The 17,649-nt window shown below is 40.2% G+C and overlaps 1 protein-coding gene across 23 annotated transcripts in view; it reads left to right on the forward strand.

Annotated features, from left to right (window-relative positions):
- Positions 1-17,649, forward strand: part of RBFOX1 (RNA binding fox-1 homolog 1) — a 2,416,982-nt gene that overhangs the window by 2,280,075 nt on the left and 119,258 nt on the right. For 18 of the 23 annotated variants that reach the window (XM_060406050.1, XM_060406058.1, XM_060406056.1 and 15 more), the window contains 3 exons: positions 2,953-3,006; positions 11,307-11,399; positions 13,152-13,212. In XM_060406050.1, coding sequence (XP_060262033.1) covers positions 2,953-3,006; positions 11,307-11,399; positions 13,152-13,212 — 208 coding nt within the window. The remainder of the gene's footprint in view (positions 1-2,952; positions 3,007-11,306; positions 11,400-13,151; positions 13,213-17,649) is intronic. The other 5 variants (XM_060406054.1, XM_060406065.1, XM_060406059.1 and 2 more) reach the window with 1 other exon arrangement.

The following is a 17,649-nucleotide window of genomic DNA, read 5'->3' on the forward strand; positions in this document are numbered from 1 at the left end:
AGGCCAAGAAAAGGGAGGATCAGTGAAGAAACCATAGTGTAGCTTTGGGGCAGGTCTTGGTTTCCTCGTAAGGGATACACATAGCAGTATCTTTGAGCTCTTCAGCAGAACTATAACCTCCAACAAATGGAAGATGTTAACTATTTGATGCATCTCTCCTCATTCCAGAGAAACTCGCAGTTCGCCCATCACCACCTGAGACCAAGCGATCTCTTCAACCAGATCTTATTTTAAAGGAAATGTGTTTGTGTTGACTGCTTCGAGAAGGTTCCGTGGATGACATTTGCTTGTTGGTTTTAGAGGAAGTCCTTTCCAAGTTTCTCTATCCATAAATATGTGTGCTTCCTGTCTCTTAGGCCTGAAATATACATGGTAGCATCTGTGTGGACTGAATATCCTAAGGGGGTTATATCAGAATGATGGCTTCTCAGAGAGTCGCAAAGCTAAAGGATTTTTTTTTTTAACCATGGAATTCAGTTTGCCTTTAAACGCAAATCTTGCATTTCTCAAATCTGAAAATGATCTTCTCTTTTAAACAGTTTTCTCTGCCCAAATCTAGGGCATGGAAAAAGCAGTAGAACCATCTTGTCTTCACCAAAAGAATTCCTAAGTGTCCACTGATCACAGAGTGAGGGAGTTGTGTGTTTCCTGGTGTGTCTGGAGGGCATGCTAGCCATGGAGACCTGCTGTCTTCTCTCCTGGTTGAGCCTTCTCTTCTTGGTTTCTTTCTCTTCTTCTCCCTGAAGTCGAGAAGCACAATAAGAAGCTCAGTAAGAAAAATTCAAGTCTGTAATCCCCAAGCTGAGTACACATCCTGAGGGATGGGCACCTTTCTGTGGCTCAGGATGACTTAAGCTTTGGATTTCTTTTTCTCATAGTCAGAACTACTTTCATTTCAAGGTTTTAAGCTATTTATATTCAACTGAAGTCGGCGTTTTTCTCTTTCCGAGGGAGTGTAGATTTATTTGTATGTTCCAAAGGATAGTATCTGTATATTCTTCTTTTTTTTGAATCTCAGTAAGATCTTCTTGGCACTTACAGTCTGGCTCTCTCAGTACCCTCTGAGTGGGGCACATCGGTCAGGCAAGCTGCCCCCGGTTCTCTGGGTTCTAATTGCTTGTTCCCTTTCTCTCCTGCCCCTCCTACCCTATCACCCTGTCCTCTGCGACACAGAAGCTGTGTAAGGCTTTCCACCCAGGGGAGAGAGACAGAATACAGAATTTCCTAGGGTAATAAAAGATGTACTAAAAATACCCAGGCTGCAAAAGCAAAAATGTTGCTGTTGTTCAGTTGCTCAGTCATGTCCGGCTCTTTGCGACCCCATGGACTGCAGCACGCCAGGCACCCCTGTCCTCCACTGTCTCCCAGAGCGTGCTCAAATTCATGTCCATTGAGCCAGTGATGCTATCTAGCTATATAGCTTTGACTAGATGGACCTTTGTCGGCAAAGTGATGTCTCTGCTTTTTAAGGAAAGTTCCAAATCAGGGAAAAAGAGCCTGGAAATATTACTTTCTGTAGTTCTTTACATGTATTTTAATCCCTGAAACAGGCATTTGCTCTTAATTCTGCATCAGGGTAAAATTTCTATCTGATTTTCCCCTGGGCCTCGTCATTTACTTTTATGCCACCCTCTCGTACCTACCTTTACGTAGGACACACCATGCTCAGAAAATGCCCACTCAACTTCATGCAATCTAAGAAAATGGAAAGAATTCCAGCCTCAGGAGACCGGATTTGGGATTATCAGATGCTTCTGGTTCAGGGTCCTTGTTCTCATTTTTTTTTTTTTTTTTTTAAAGTATGAATCACAGATCTCTTGCTGTGTATTTGTCCGGAGGACTACAGGAAATAGTCAGTCACTAGTTGTATTAAGTTACAAAATTCAAGACGCAGCGGTTGCATGTCATTTCAGATAGCAGATATTTTAGTAAATTTAAGTGTGACCCAAACATCGTGCGGTGGTGGTGGTTCAGTCTAAGTTATATCCAACTCTTGTGACCCCATAGACTGTAGCCTGCCGGGCTCCTCTGTCCACGGGATTTCCTAGGCAAGAATACTGGAGTGGGTTGCCATTTCCTTCTCCAGGGCATCTTCCCGACCCAGAAACTGAATTTGGGTCTGCCCCCTGCCTTGCAGAAATATTCTTTACTGGCTGAGCCATCAATTAAAGTACCATTGTGCAGGGTATACTTATCCTGAGAAATCTGAAATTTAATGGAACATCTGTAGTTTATTGGGGAAACTGTCATCTGAAATGTTGTTTCTAGGTTTGAATACGTTGAGTTTCTTGCATTGCTCAGAAAGCCTATTCATGCTAATTATCTAAAATCTATGTGTTTGTTTAACAATATGGAGAATCATCTTGCAAGAAGGACATTTCAACCTGAGGATAGACAGCTACAGTGGTTTCTTGCTTGTAAAGAGTGTCTGTGTAATGGATATTCCTTTTATCTTTACTTCTGTTATATGGCCTGGCTACTCCTGGCTTTTATGAAACCAAGGTCCAAAATCCTAAGCATCTCATTTTAGTTGGATATTTTAAGTTATCAAAATCCCACTTCACTAAGGATGTTTTACCCAGTGGCTAGTGACACAGCCTAGAAGGACCGTTGTATATGCTAGCTGTTTTTAATGCTTGCTGCTCAGTGCCTTGGAAAGCAATCAATCATCCATCAAGAAAGAAAACTAGAATTAACCTCTTGCTTACATACTTGGTACTGGGTCCCTAATTACAATATCTCATATGATGGGTTATGCCATAATATGGAAATAATACATACAGTTGTATTTTCTCTTGGTTCAAGTGCATCATTTAATGATAGGAAAACATCAAATGAATATCCTTGATATTAAAAGAGAGAAAAATTCTGACTCGGGGAACAATTACCCATGCATAATCTGATTGACTCTGTTTCTCTTCTTGCTTATAAACTATTTCTATTTTTTTGCAGCAATTTGGTAAAATCTTAGATGTTGAAATTATTTTTAATGAGCGAGGCTCAAAGGTAAGCAACTTAATTAACTTTAGAATTGTTTAGCTTTATTTTGAAATGCTTGTTATAAATACGGGGAAACAACTGCACTGTTTTAATCAGCACGTTGTGAAAATACGCTTCCGTGGGAATTCCTTTAGGGACCATCCCCCCCACCCTACCCCCGTTTCCAAAATGGTGGGGAATACACTGGAATCAATTTAAACTGTATAAGGGGGTATTTGAAAATTGCTGTTTTATAGATGTCTATATATCAAGTTTCCAGAGGAAAACTACCCATGCTTAAAAAAATAATGCTGTTGCTACATTTTTGTTTTTCAGTGATAATTATGTTCTTTATATTAAAAAGTGAGTTCATAGTCTCATGAGCAGGTAAATATGTGATTATTCTGTATTAATAAAGTGCAGTTATTTTCCTGGGTTGTAGGGGAGAAAATCTCATATACACCAACCTTTTGAATAAAATTTAATACATTGGTCTGTGTATACAATCACATTTTGCAATTTGCCATTGCTCTGAGTTAGTTTTTCCTAGGAAACCAATTTTTAAGTAGGTTTTTCTTACAATTAACAGTGTTAGTAAAAATCAGAGGTGAGGGATTTCTGTGGTGGTCCACTGGTTAAGACTTCACCTTCCAATCTCTGATCAGGGAACTAAGATCCCACCATGCCTCATAGCCAAGAAAAAACAAAGCATAAAACAAGCAATATTGTAGCAAATTCAATAAAGACTTTAAGAATGGTTCACATTTTTAAAAATTCTTTTTTTTTTTTAATATCAGAGGCTATGTGGGTAAACTCCAGCATCTTCAAAATGCAAACATATTGATAGAGGAAAAAAAAAAAAAAAAGCCGTGAAACTCTTGTAAAGCATCTTCTGTGTCAGTGATCATCTAAGACCAGTGCTCACACCAGCAGCAACATCTGGAAATTTAGCAGAAATACAGAGTCTCAGGGTCCAACCCAGACCTATTGAATCAGATCCTCTGATATTGGGGCCCAGCAATCTGTGTTGTAACAAGCCTCCCAGGGCTATGGTTAAAGTTACAAATCCTTTGTCTCCTTATTCTCAACACACGCCCAGGCTTCATGTGAATACAGACTACCCCTGTGCCCACTGGGATTTCATGGTGGCTCAAGTGTCCTGTTTCTCCTTGCACTCACAGAAAACGCAGGGAAAGTGGTGCGCTGGGCAGAACAGCAGCTGCTGTGAGGAAGGTGAAGAGAAGTGAAAGTCACTCAGTTGTGTCCGACTCTTTGCGACCCCATGGACTATACAGTTCATGGAATTCTCCAGGCCTGAATGCTGGAATGGTTAGCCTTTCCCTTCCCCAGGGAATCTTCGCAACCCAGGGATCATACCCAGGTCTCCCGCATTGCAGGCTGATTCTTTACCAGCTGAACCAAAAGGGTGCTGCCAAAGACTTGGATATTGACATCAGAACCTAGGAAGTGAACACATCCAGTAACTCCGCCTGGCTTCTGGTTCCCCAGGAACGTTCAGCTTCCTTCTCACGTCCCCAGACTGTGAAAGTAAAAATGGAGAGAAATTCATTCCCTCACACAGAGAGATTGCAGGTTTAGCCCCAGAGCTTTCCTTACAGAGACTGTTTGGGACAAGCCAGTATCCAGAAGTGTTACTTAGAGAAACATGTTTTGGGACTTCCCAGGCGGTCCAGTGGTTACAACTCTGCACTTGAACTGCAGGGGCTGCGGGTTTCATTCCTGGTCAGGAAGCTACGGTTTCATACGTCATGTGATATAATAAAGAAGAATGGGTTTTACCTAAGGGAGGAGGGGTGCAAAAGCCAGTCTTCTGGGTATAGGAACCACCACCTCCCCACAAAACAATCATTTATGATTCCTTGGGCAGCCTGCATAGGTTTTATATTAACTGACTTAATGTTAACTGAATTGTATTAACTGAATAGGAGAATGCTGATTGAATTGAAGAAAGAAAATGCCAGTATTCTCTTTGCCACAGCCAAAATGGTGTTGTGATATGCTGGATGAGTAGAAAAAAAAAAATCAATTCACTACACTCTGAAGTTCTGCTACTTTAAGGACCTCGTCTTTCTGCTCTAATTTCAGATATTTACAGTAATCCTTATAATCTGTTAGTAGTTTGACCTCCAGGCTGGGGGAAAATAAGTTAACTCTTTTTCTGCTCTGGTATGAAAAACCATTACAGGGACTTTTTCTACATGTCCAAAGCTACGTACATTAAGAGAAAAATGTGTCTGATCCCTTTCACTTATGACAGATGTATTCTGGGTGAAATTGTAGAAGATGACATGGAAAGTTGGCCAACTTTCTTTTACTCCTGAGCCCAAAGCACTACTGCCTTTAAAGTTTTCTTTTCTAAATTCATATTTCATGTGTATTTTGTTTTGTGACTTTTGCCAGTTGGAGGAAACTTTAATTTTTTTTCCCAGAGTTGTTTGAGGACATTAGAAGAGTATCATTTGTTATTCTAAAAGTACAATGGTGATGCTATTTTTAAGATTTCTTCCGTCATTCCTGTGATGAGCCTGTCTCTGGGGCTTTAGGAATAAGACCATTTAAGTTTGCCACATCCAGAGACTCATTTTGTGAAGCTGTGAAGCTGCTTTTCTTTTTTTTTCATGAAGAAACATTAAAAATAGCCTCTCTCAGTGGGTTTGCTGAAACAACCAGTCTTGCAGGTGTCGGAGCTGACTGGTACCACTGGAGTGTCCTGGAGACACTGCAGTTGGGACCTGCTGAATGAAGGTGGCAGCCCACACAGGAATATCTTTTGTAATTGAAAGATATTCAGCTCCGACTCTTTGTGACCCCCCTGGACTGTAGCTTGCCAGATTTCTCTGTCTGTGGAATTCTCCAGGCAAGAATACTGGAGTAGGTTGCCATGCCCTTGTCCAGAACTTGATGTTATCCTTGATGGGAAAAGTCTTATGGAAAGGGACATTTCCATTTCAATGGTCAAGAAGGCTACACCGCTGGAATGACCTCATTTTCATCATTTGATGGTGGAGAAGCAGCCAGGAAATGGGAGAGCCCTTACGAGCTAGGAGCTCACCTTCAGGCCATCATCTTTGGGGACCTTCCCTGGGACAGTCACTCGATGCAGAGTGAGGACGGCTGTGTGTTCTGGGGGTGGTTGGTGTGTGTGTGTGTTTCTGTTTGTGTGCATGCGTGCATGTACACCTGTCCATATACAGGCAATGTCTATATTATCCTGAGAATATATAATGTACAAGTTCATGTGTATGCGGATAGCAAGTAAACAAAGAAATCACATTTTAAAAGGATCTGGGCAGACTTTGAAAACGCAATGAGCTGGCATTTCGGGGGTGAGAGATCCTATCATTCAAGTTTCCTTTTAGGAGATTTTAAAACATTGTGTTTACATCTGAAACCTTTTCTCTGGGGGGATAGACAGAGATGGCCGTGTTTTCATAGACCCAGGAAATGCGTAGTCTGCGCTGTGATTCAGTGGTGTCTGTGGTACTGGCTTGGGCTTCCCTGGTGGCCCAGTGGTAAAGAATCCTCCTGCCAAGGCAAGAATCGAGGGTTTGATCCCTGGGTCAGAAAGATCGCCTGGAGAAAGGAATGGCAACCCATTCCCAGTATCCTTGCCTGGGAAACCCCAAGGACAGAGGAGCCTGGCGGGCTACAGTCCACGGGGTTGCAAAAGCATCAGACAGGACTTGGCAACTAAGACAAGAAACACAGTCTTGGTTTCACTCCAGTACCAGGCTAGTGAATCGGATGTGAGACAGACAGAAGTGCTTCCTGTCCTCAGACTGCCCTGAGTATCTGAGAGACAAATCCTTAAGACAAACAAGTGTGGTACAGTTTGCTGTGTTCCCTGATGAATGAGAGGCTGCTGAGACTCCAAGCAGGCAGACCCATCTTGTTGAAAGCCAGGAGGGCTTCTGGGAAGAAGGGGCATTTCAGCTTGGAGAGAAAGATAAGTAAGACATGCTCCAGGGGAGGGAAGGAAAAAAGATGGTTTTCTAGGGAGAAGGGGCTATGTGGAGAAAGGTGATTGGGAACAAGTGTGCTTTAAAGTCCTAAGTCCCACAGGAAATTGAGTCTTCAGACCCTTAATCAACAGCTCCTCTTCTTCTAGGTGATAGGAGCTCTCTGTACCAGAAACTGGAGGAATCGAGTTTTCCTGTAAGATGAAAAGTCAGTGCAGCATCCATCCTGGGTGCTTCAAAGCCTTGATTTGCACACTAAATGTTGTATGTGTGTTACTACAAAAACATAACCCAGACGACTAAAAGAGAAAAATAACTGGGATACAGGAACGCCAGAATGTATGTTTCATAAAAAGATGGAAAAATGAATAAGTCATGGCTGATCTACGTTAGTGTTGCCATTATCTGCCTAGGGGTCACGCCTTCCCATCACAGGGCACAATCATCACAGATGTCTTCTGCAGGACTGTGCCTTCTTTCAGCCACCTCCCCCCCACCACCACCAAAGGTAAACCTTGGGAAGTAGCATCTCTCTTCCAACTGGCTCCTCCCTGCCCAATGTAGCCTCCCCTGCATCCTTGATATGGGATCCTTACAGCGTACTCAGATCCTGTGTTCTCCAAGCCAAATCCAAAAGGTGCTTTTTTTTGGAAACTGAGATTTAAAAAAAAAAAATATTCAGAGTAATTTTAAGAGTATTCTAAGTATTGCATTTTGCCAAAGACAGGGTACTGACCATGAAGTGAGAGTGTTAGTCGCTCAGTCATGTCTGACTCTGCAATCCCATGGACTTGTAGCCTCTGTCCATGGAATTCTCCAAGCAAGAATACTGGAGTGGGTAGTCATTCCCTTTTCCAGGGGACCTTCCCAACCCAGGGATTGAACCCAGGTCTTCCACACTGCAGGCAGATTCTTTACCATCTGAGCCGCCAAGGAAGCCCACCGACCAAGAGGCAGGGCAAAAGAAACCAGCTTTGTTGCCACCTACTTTCAAAGTTGCCAGCACCTGTGCCTGCTGGAGTGGGTGCCTGAAAATGGCCAGGTGACCGTCTGCCTGGCCACAGTGTGGCTCCCCAGATAGGCACCTGGCTATCTTCTGATCCAAGGATGTCACATCCCTTCTTGGCTGGGTGGAGATAGGATGGTCCCATGGGACAGGTGGGAACTGCCCTTTGGCATTTGGGTGACTGTTTCTGCAGCAAGGTCTTCATGAACCCAGCTTTGCCAAATTTCAGCTAGGCTTCTCAGCAGGTTGAAATGAGATATATTGAACCACTCAGAAAAAAAAAAAATGTTTAGCAGAAAATAATAAGAATAAGAATAATAATAAAAAAGAATCAATATATTATTTTTACTTGAAAGCAAAGTGAAAATGGAGTAGAATTCCTCTTTAGTTTATGAACTTGGGATTCAGAAGAGATTTCTATTTCTACTTTCATCTCTTCCTCATATACGGATGCAGATTTTAGGCCTATGTGGTTTGCCCAGGATTTAGATTGGAATCATTCTGACTCCACTTGTGGGGATTGTGTTATTCAAATGGGTCGAGTGTTCACTTCTTCCCAGCACTGCGGTGACAATGACTGTTAGGACCCATTAGCAGCAATGATGCCCCCAAATCCTCCATTGGTATATCACATTGGACTGTAAATTTCCTTTCTTAGGCAAGAGAGAGAATTGTCCCAGATAGAGTCATAGTCCTAGTTTCCCTAATTATTTATTAAGTGTATGGCATGGCTCAGGATGCTAGAGCCTCGGTCTTAGAGGTCAGGAGGAGAACATTTCTGTGTGATTTTGGCTGATTCCTACATTTAAGATCTGAATCACCGAGTCAAGTAGATATTCGCCACAAAAGCTCACTCCCCTTCCTAAACTGCTCTATAGAAACTGGCCATGTAATTCTGTATAGTCAAAGCTATGGTTTTTCCAGTAGTTATGTACAGATGTGACAGTTGGACCATAAAGAAGGCTGAGCACTGAAGAATTGATGCTTTCCAGCTATGGTGCTGGAGAAGACTCTTGAGAGTCCCTTGGACTGCAAGGAGATCAATCCAGTCAGTCTTAAGGGAAATTAACCCTGAAGCTGAAGGCCCAATACTCTGGCCACTTGATGCAAAGAGCCAACTCATTGGAAAAGACCCTGATGCTGGGAAAGGTTGAAGGCCAAAGGAGAAGGGGGAGGCAGAGGATGAGATGTTTAGATAGCATTACCAGTTCAATGGACATGAATTTGAGTGAACTCTGGGAGATAGTGACAGATAGGGGAGCCTGGCATGGTGCAGCCCATGGAGTTGCAAAGAGTCAGACACTGCTCAGTGACAGAAGAAGCCATGGAAACCCAATTGCTGGGCCACGTAGGTAACTTTTTTGGCAAACAGATTTATGGGCTCCATTCTGGGATTCTGATCCAAGAAACATGTGTCAGGGCTTAGAAATCTGAATGTTTCATATGCCCCCCAGTTCTTTCTGATGTATAACTCAATCTAAGACCCAGTGGCCAAATCAGAGGCAACAAATAGTACCAGCCCTCCAGATTTTATCTTTTTTGCCTATTGAAGTGCTATTATTTCAAAATGAATCAGCATGTATGTTTGTGTACCAAATGTGGCTAATCCCATCAGTGATGAGCAGGACTAAGTAGGCTCTTTCTAAGCTTATAATCTTAGATTAGTCATATAATTCAGATCTGTCCTTATCTCAGATCCTCACTATGAGAAATAGGTAATTCAGTCTAATCCCCCAAGTGAAGAATTTTTTTTTTCCTTTATCAGATCACCACCTCTAATCTAACTTGACTACATCCATAGCCGTAATGCTCTATGGAGGAGCCCATCATAATATTGGAAGGTTCTCCCTTGTTGGAACCCTGGGTAACAGCTCTGTGAAACTGAAACAGCTCTCCAAAACTGAAACAGCTCTCCAAAACCCTGAGTTTCAGAAATTTCTTTCATGACCTAATGAGGAATTGAGAGTTAACGAGTTGGTTATGACCAGCTGAGATTTGTAATTGTTTGTTTTATTAATAAGACTGACTGTCCTACCACTCCAGCTAAGTTTAACACCAACATTTTCCTTTATGTAAAGATTACCTAACACAAAGAGCAATCTTGGCACATTGCATTATTTTACCCTGTTTATACTGTGAAGACCAGAAAGAGCTGGGCAGATTTACACTGGAATGGTTTCAAATGGTTGGTGTATATTTCTGAACAAGATGTACAAATATTTTTAGGGGTTTTAAAAATAATGTGTCATATTTTCTGTACTCTTCTTAGGAACAGTGTCAGTGAAGAAAAAGGATGGATTTTGACAATGTGATGTGTAGGGGGGTTGTTTTTTTTTTTTTTTTTTTCTTTTTGAGGCTGAAATATTAAAGCAAAATATACCAGTGGTGCAGAAAAGAGTGCATTTGTTATTGATCAGTAAAAGAAGTACCTAGAGTGTTACTGTAAATACTATTCTATGAAAGGAGGCTTTGAATTGTCTACCTGTTGATTTGATAAATGGGTATCAGCATAATGTCTTAGAACTTTACCATATGCATACACATTTCTGGTTGGGGTTAGTAAAGCAGTCCAAAAAGCTGACAGTTTCAGAAGCACTTATGGCATTTGAAGGGGGAGGAAGGGGATATAAAAATGTTACTTGACCTGTTTGCATTAGCAATCAATGGGTGTTTATTTCTATTCATTTCATGGGATTATTTTGTTGATTTAGAGCCAAGAGTTTCAGATTTATTAAAAAAAAAAAAGGTCTTTCCCTTTTTTTTTTTTTTAGGCTTCTAATTTTTATTTTTTGAGACATAAAGGCTGTAGACTTGACAAATTTGAATAACCCTAAAACTGCATGGAGAAGAGATGGTCTTAAAACCACACGGCATGACTCTGTAGGCAACGTTAGAAGACTCTGGCATTCATTGTTGAATTTTGTGCACACGTTTTCTTTTCTTTTCTTCTTAATTTGCATGTCAAGAAAGTGGTTCCCTTTTTTTTTCTCCCTCGTTATTTCATTTTCTTCTCTGTGAAGACACTGTACATTTATTTTGATCTCATTTTCTTTCCGTTAGATTTCTTTTCTTCTGTAGTGACATTTAGAAAGGTATTTTGGGTATCATTCTTTGAATTCTTCAGGGGTGACAGCTAACGGGTGACAGAAAACAAAAATCTCGTTCACATTTGTCGCTTACTTATTGCACATTTTAGTACTCTTATAATTTCTCTAATTTGCATGTTACAGAACGGAAGCCAGGACAAGAAATAGAAATTAAAGCGAGAGAACGTTCCGCAGTGGTCGTTGACTGAAAATAATAATCTGCATGTTGTTTTCCCTTCTCCCTCCTGCATGTAGGGATTTGGTTTCGTAACTTTCGAAAATAGTGCCGATGCGGACAGGGCGAGGGAGAAATTACACGGCACCGTGGTAGAGGGCCGTAAAATCGAGGTGCATGTCCAAAATATTTTCCTTTTCATCTTTTCGATAAGTGTCTGCTTCACGCTCATTTGTTGTTTCAGATGCATCATTGTGTCTTGTATGTGACCCTATTCCCTTCTCATTGTTTATATATATATATTTATATATAAAAAGGAAAACTGGCCTTACTTTTTTTTTTTAATTTTCCTTTATTATGTTACTCTTATTACTGCTGAAAGGTGGATGGCAAAAGTGAGACAAAAGAAAGGTTAATCTGAAAGGTGTTTTTTTTTTTTAATTCTTATTTTATTTTTCATGTCTTATAACCAATGGGTGCAGTAGATTCCAAGCAGTGGTGAGAGAGTGTTGCAAAACAAATTATAGAGTAGTTTTCTGTTTTTCTTTTCTTTTTCTTTTCCTTTCTTTTTCTTTCCACTGCAGGGCTGATGAGGGATCCACAGTGGTGTGCAAATTAAACCAAATTGTGAAATGAATAGCATTTAAGAGAACAGTTGCTGGCGGAAAAAAAAAAAATGAGAGGTCTTTGTCATGAAACCTTTCATTTTTTTTTTTTCTTTTTAAGAAGCCAGTTTCAATCTTTGTATTCTTTTGCTAACAATGTGAATAACCAAACAGGATTTCCTGTTCAATATCTGGCCTTTCTTCATGGAAAAAAAAAACCAAAATGCTGAAATTCCTATACTCAGAATCTACTCTTTCTACCACTGGCTCTCCCTCAAAATGACCATAGGGTCGTATTTGTTAAAACTTAAAAAAAAGAAAATACCAGTTAAAAATGCTTTAGTCTTTGGAGTAAGATGTTGCATATTTTGCCTTTCATTTCCCCCCACCCTCGACGATAATCCTTAGGCCCCTCACCAAACTCTCAGTAACCATGGTAACTGTATACAAACCCATGCTGGCGATGGTGGTGAATGGTAAGTGGTGAAATCCATCTGCCGTTTCACGTATTTAGTGCTGATATATCTCTATACATATATATATACCACGTGAATTTTTTTGACTTGTTGTATTAAGTTTTCTTGATGCTCTATTTTTTTGGATATTGGTACGCCTGTAACTGAGTGTACGTTCTAAGCTGGCCTGGGAGGCACTGACTGGATTGAGATATGACCAGTGCACATCTTACTCAGATTGTTAACTCCATATTGTGTTAAACAATGCACCCTCTCTTTTATCCTTTTGTTAGCTGTGACTTTAAAGCTTGAATGATTTTGTTAATTCTTGCGATGTAAAAGGCTCTTGTTCCAAGTGTTGAATGCTAGATGTTGCTTCCCCGACGGTTCTTCCCCCTTAAAGTGTTGCATACGGCTAAAACTTGTTTGTCCTTTTTTTGACATTTATGTTCCCTTGTACCTTGTCTCTCCCCTCTTCTCCTCCACTGCATGTTCCTTCATATGAACCTTATTTTATGTTTAAAAAATATTTATTGTTTCTGTGTTACCATGGAGTACACGCATGCTTTTCAGTCTTCAATTATGCAGTTCCTTTTAATTTGCTTTTACTGTCTCCTTATTAAACTTTTAAATGATATGACATTGCTTTATTGAAATGATTTGTTAAGTTAAAACGGCTATGAAGTAAATGTAATTATAAAAATGTATGATTTTGTTATGCACCTACTGCCTTTTATAAATTAAAATGCATTTTAGTTTTTGTTTTTTGTTTTTTAATAAGTAATCACAGTCATAATGCATGCAACTAATTGAACTATGGACTGGCCCTGGAATATGTGCTGATTTGAGTTTTCTATGTACGTAGGTAAATAATGCCACAGCACGTGTAATGACAAATAAAAAGACTGTCAACCCTTATACAAATGGTAAGTAGAGTTTGGCCTCTTACAAGAAAATGTCTCCACCTCAGAATCTACCAAGGAATTTAACTGGGGAATATGTGTCAACAAACCATATTTGCCTCAGCATGGCTCCTGTGTCTTTGCTGCTGACCTGCTACAGTGGACCACTTGAATCAGTAAGATAAATTTCATGACAAAGGCAAATTTAGTTTTCAAGTGAAGAGTGAATGTTCTTCTTTCATTCTGTCTGGAATAACTCCCATGTGGGGTGAGATGCATAGGAATTATTTGAGAATTACATGGGTGGTTTAATTTATTGTAATTAGAATGAGTTGATGGAGAATGAACATTTTGTTTGTTTCTCCCTTAATCATCACCTCCTCGCTGATCACTAGTCATTCCCGGAAGTGGGACTACAGCATTTGGTTCTGGCTTTGAATCTTCTCTGGAGCTCTTAGACTTCTGAAGTATCCCTCACGATGACTTCCACACTGAGAACAGAATGTATGAGTATGTTGCACACTTCTCTCTGGGTTACCAAGTGGCATTTGGGGCAAGGGAGGATGTTTACTGTGTATTGCAGACCCCTTCAGGACAATGCATTTCTGCCCTTGCTCAAGAGGAAAACATCTCAAACCACCTCATAATAAGGACTTACAAAATATGAAAAATTATTAAAATATTCACACATCTTGATGTTTTAATCCTCAGAAGAAATGTCTCTTAAGATATATGGGGGTGGGTGGGGCAGGAGAAAATGTCATATGCTAATCACATGCTTAATTGTACCAAAGTTAGAAAGAAGGTAATATAATAAGTTAAAGTTAGAGTTTCTTGGGATACAATGCTCATTATAATGAGTAGGATGAAGACTACAAAGGGGCTTGTAATGAATGAAAAGTTTTAAAATAAAAGAAATTATATGTAAATAGCATGATTTAAATTAAGGTAGGCATTACCCCCAAAATGTTTATGGTTGAGTTGCATTGTGAGAATGGAAGGTGTTTTTCCTCTGTTTTATGGATTTTTTAAAAAAAAACAACAATTTCATTACAATCTTAAGGAAAAATTTATGGAATTTTTTATTTTAACATTTTAATTACACATGAAACATGAAAATACAGACATTTAGAAAATGAAAAGAGAAAGAGGGAGAGAGAAAGGAAGGGAGGAAGACAAGGCTAAAATATATTTTGAATGACACCACTGCCATGTTGGTTTCCCACCTAGCCCCTTGGAAGGTGCCACTATTACGGATTATTATCTATATTTTATTTTATACTTTCTTCTGTACATGTGTAATAAGTATATAATACAGTGGCATGTGTATGACTTTTATATAAATGGTGTCATGGTATAGACATCATTTCTGATTGACTTTTATAAATCAATATGGAGTTCTTTTTTTTAATTTTTTTTAATTTTATTTTTTTAATTAATTAATTTATTTTTTTAATTTTAAAATCTTTAATTCTTTGTAAATACATACAGTCTACATTCATTCCTTCTAATGGTTACATAATATCCCATACAAAGGATTTATTCCCACCTTACACACTGATTGACTTTTTTTTTTCTGTTGTAAACAATACTACTATCATTTGGTAGTTTTGTTTTTGTTTTTCTTCTTTATTAATTAATTTGTTTGTTCTGATATTTTAAAGGTGCACTGTTAAACAAAAATATCCCCTCAATGTGATAGAACTCTAAGGTGAAAGACTGGAAGAATTACTTATTCTGCTAACCCATTTTTTCAGCTTTCAACCACCCAAGACAAATCCTGAAATGGTATAGAAAAATTCTGCAACAGGCTTTGAATGCCCAGTGCTGAAATGAAGCAAACCTCTGATTTAGCGTGTCATGGAGTCTTTCTACTTGGGTAAAAACGATAGCTCTGCAGCTTGCCAGAGTTAGTACACGATGCCACCAATCTGACTGTGGGGCATTTTCTTTAGTTATGAAGTAGCAATTGTGTGTGTGTGTGTGTGTGTGTGCACCGCACATGCCTAGGCATAGGTGTTCATGAATGCTGCTAATGTGAGAAAATAAGGCAAAAGAAGCCAAATATTCCTTAAGCCATATGTAGACATATTTATATTAAAGAGAGGGTTACTGATCAATGTCATCCCCAGTGGCTGAAAACTGGACCTGTGGTCCTTGGAGACACAGTTCAAGCCACAATGAATAGTCAACGTTTCTGGAATACTGACTGTGTGGCATTATGTTAAACATTTTAAATGCAGTGGGTCCACATAGTGTCTTAGAAAGAAGACATAGTTATTCCTGTGGTAAAGATGTAAAATGTGAGGCTAGTGGAGATGAAGTACTTAGTGGCGTCTGTTCCTTTTATTAGGACATAACAAAATCCTGTGACCGTGCCGGGTATTAAGAGTGCATCACTCTCACCTGTCGTTTTGCAGGACTGCACTCAGGCAACTGGCTGCAGGAACATAAAGATTATTCAGTGTGCAGCCCCAAACTCCTGCCACCTTGGCAAGTGCTTGTTTGCTCAGTCAGGCCAGACTCTGTGCCCCCTCATGAACTGTAGCCCCCCCAGGCTCCTCTGTCCAGGGAATTCTCCAAGCAAGAATACTGGGGTAGGTTGCCATCTCCTACTCCAGGGGCTCTTCCCAACCCAGAGATCACACCCACATCTCCTTTGTCTCTGGCATTGGCAGGTGGATTCTTTACCACTGTGCCACCTGGGAAGCCCATGTGTTGGCATAAATATCTCTTATCCCATTACGGGGAACCCTGCATTCTTAGTTTCTGGAAATAAATCGCATGGGTCTCTCACCTGTATACCTGAAAGGGGACACTCAGGGGATTATCCTGTTACATAGACTGTGTATGTTACCTAACTGGGGAAGGATAGTCGCAGTAGAATTGACTTTAAAAAAAAGAAGAAGAAAATTCTAACTGTATAAAGACAGTTGCTTTCGTAGAGGAGATCATGAAGAATTTTACTATTCAAGTAAAGGATTCTCAAGACTTTATTAATCCTCAATTCATGAATGCCATCACTACAAATAAAATTTCCCATAAAATGCAATACAACATTCTGGAAACATAGGGGCCTTCTTAGATCCTTGGACTTCCCTGGTGGCTCAGACAGTAAAAGCATCTGCCTACAAGGCGAGAGACCCAGGTTCGATCCCTGGGTTGGGAAGATCCCCTGGAGAAGGAAATGGCAGCCCACTCCAGTATTCTTGCCTGGAAAATCCCATGGACAGAGGAGCCTGGCAGGCTGCAGTCCATGGGGTCGCAAAGAGTTGGACACGACTGAGCGACTTCACTTTCACTTTTCACTTTCACTTAGATCCTTAACACGCATGACTGTGTTAATAGAAAATTTTATCACAACACAAAAAAGAAAGAAACAAGAAAGTGGTAGCTGTGTGAGATGATGGATATGTTGGTTAGCTTGATTATTGCAAAAATTTTACAATGTGTATGTATAGCAAATCCACAATGGTACATTTTCAATGGAGACACCAATTATACCTCAGTAAAGTTGGAGGGAAAAATAGAAAAGTGAGGATCAATGAAGCCACATGGAAATGAGAAAATTAAGTGATTTGGGGGATTCATTCATTGGCTACCTCATTCATCCTCACAAACCATCAAACTCAGGCTTCAGCAAAATTATGGATTTACTCAAGTCATCGAATTTTGAGGTCATCTTCAAATGGAGAAGCATCTAACTATCAGTGCCATCATCACATTTCATGCATGCCTTTCGGATATCAGTCAATTATCCAACAAAGTGTTAAGCAGCTGCAAAATTTCCAGTGATGAGTAAGACAGGATCCTAAGCATGATAAGACACCTAGCTAGGACTCTCTGCTCTAGAGGGGCACAGTTAATAATGCTGTGGAGGAGGTGGATTCCCTTTCCCAGGACCTTTGAGCTTGCCTCTAAAAGACTGTGGAATGACATAGAAGAGTCTGGAAAACCCTCCCAATCTGAAAGCTCCATCAAGAGAGTTGAGTGGGCTACTTCCATATTGCTGGGTTCTCCTGAGGTCATCAAGCCTCAGAGAAGAGTTAGGGTTTACTGTGCTCATTGGAGATCAAATATTTGCTTTGTAAAATACGTGGAGAACCATAATCCCAGGAATGTCTTCAGTGTTGCAGAAGCTTGTGTGTTGGATGTAGCTCTTTTATTTTCTCAGCGTTCACAAGAAGGGTGAAGACTGAACAAAAAGATCCGAAACTATATAAAGGTGGATTTTATATCACCTCTGTTTTTCAGGGACTGTTGACCTGCAGCGGGGCTGTTGAAATGTTCTGCATAAGAGCTTTCTCAAGTGGGACCTGTAGATATAATGGGACCTACTATATAGGATGTTTGTGGTTATTATGGGAGATGAAGCTTCCTTGGTGGCTCAGTGGTAAAGAATGCACCTGTCTCCATAGGAGACGGAAAGAGATTTGGGTTCAATCCTTGGGGTGGGGAAGA

This window comes from Ovis aries, chromosome 24 (assembly GCF_016772045.2).
Source record: "Ovis aries strain OAR_USU_Benz2616 breed Rambouillet chromosome 24, ARS-UI_Ramb_v3.0, whole genome shotgun sequence".
Taxonomy (NCBI): domain Eukaryota; kingdom Metazoa; phylum Chordata; class Mammalia; order Artiodactyla; family Bovidae; genus Ovis; species Ovis aries.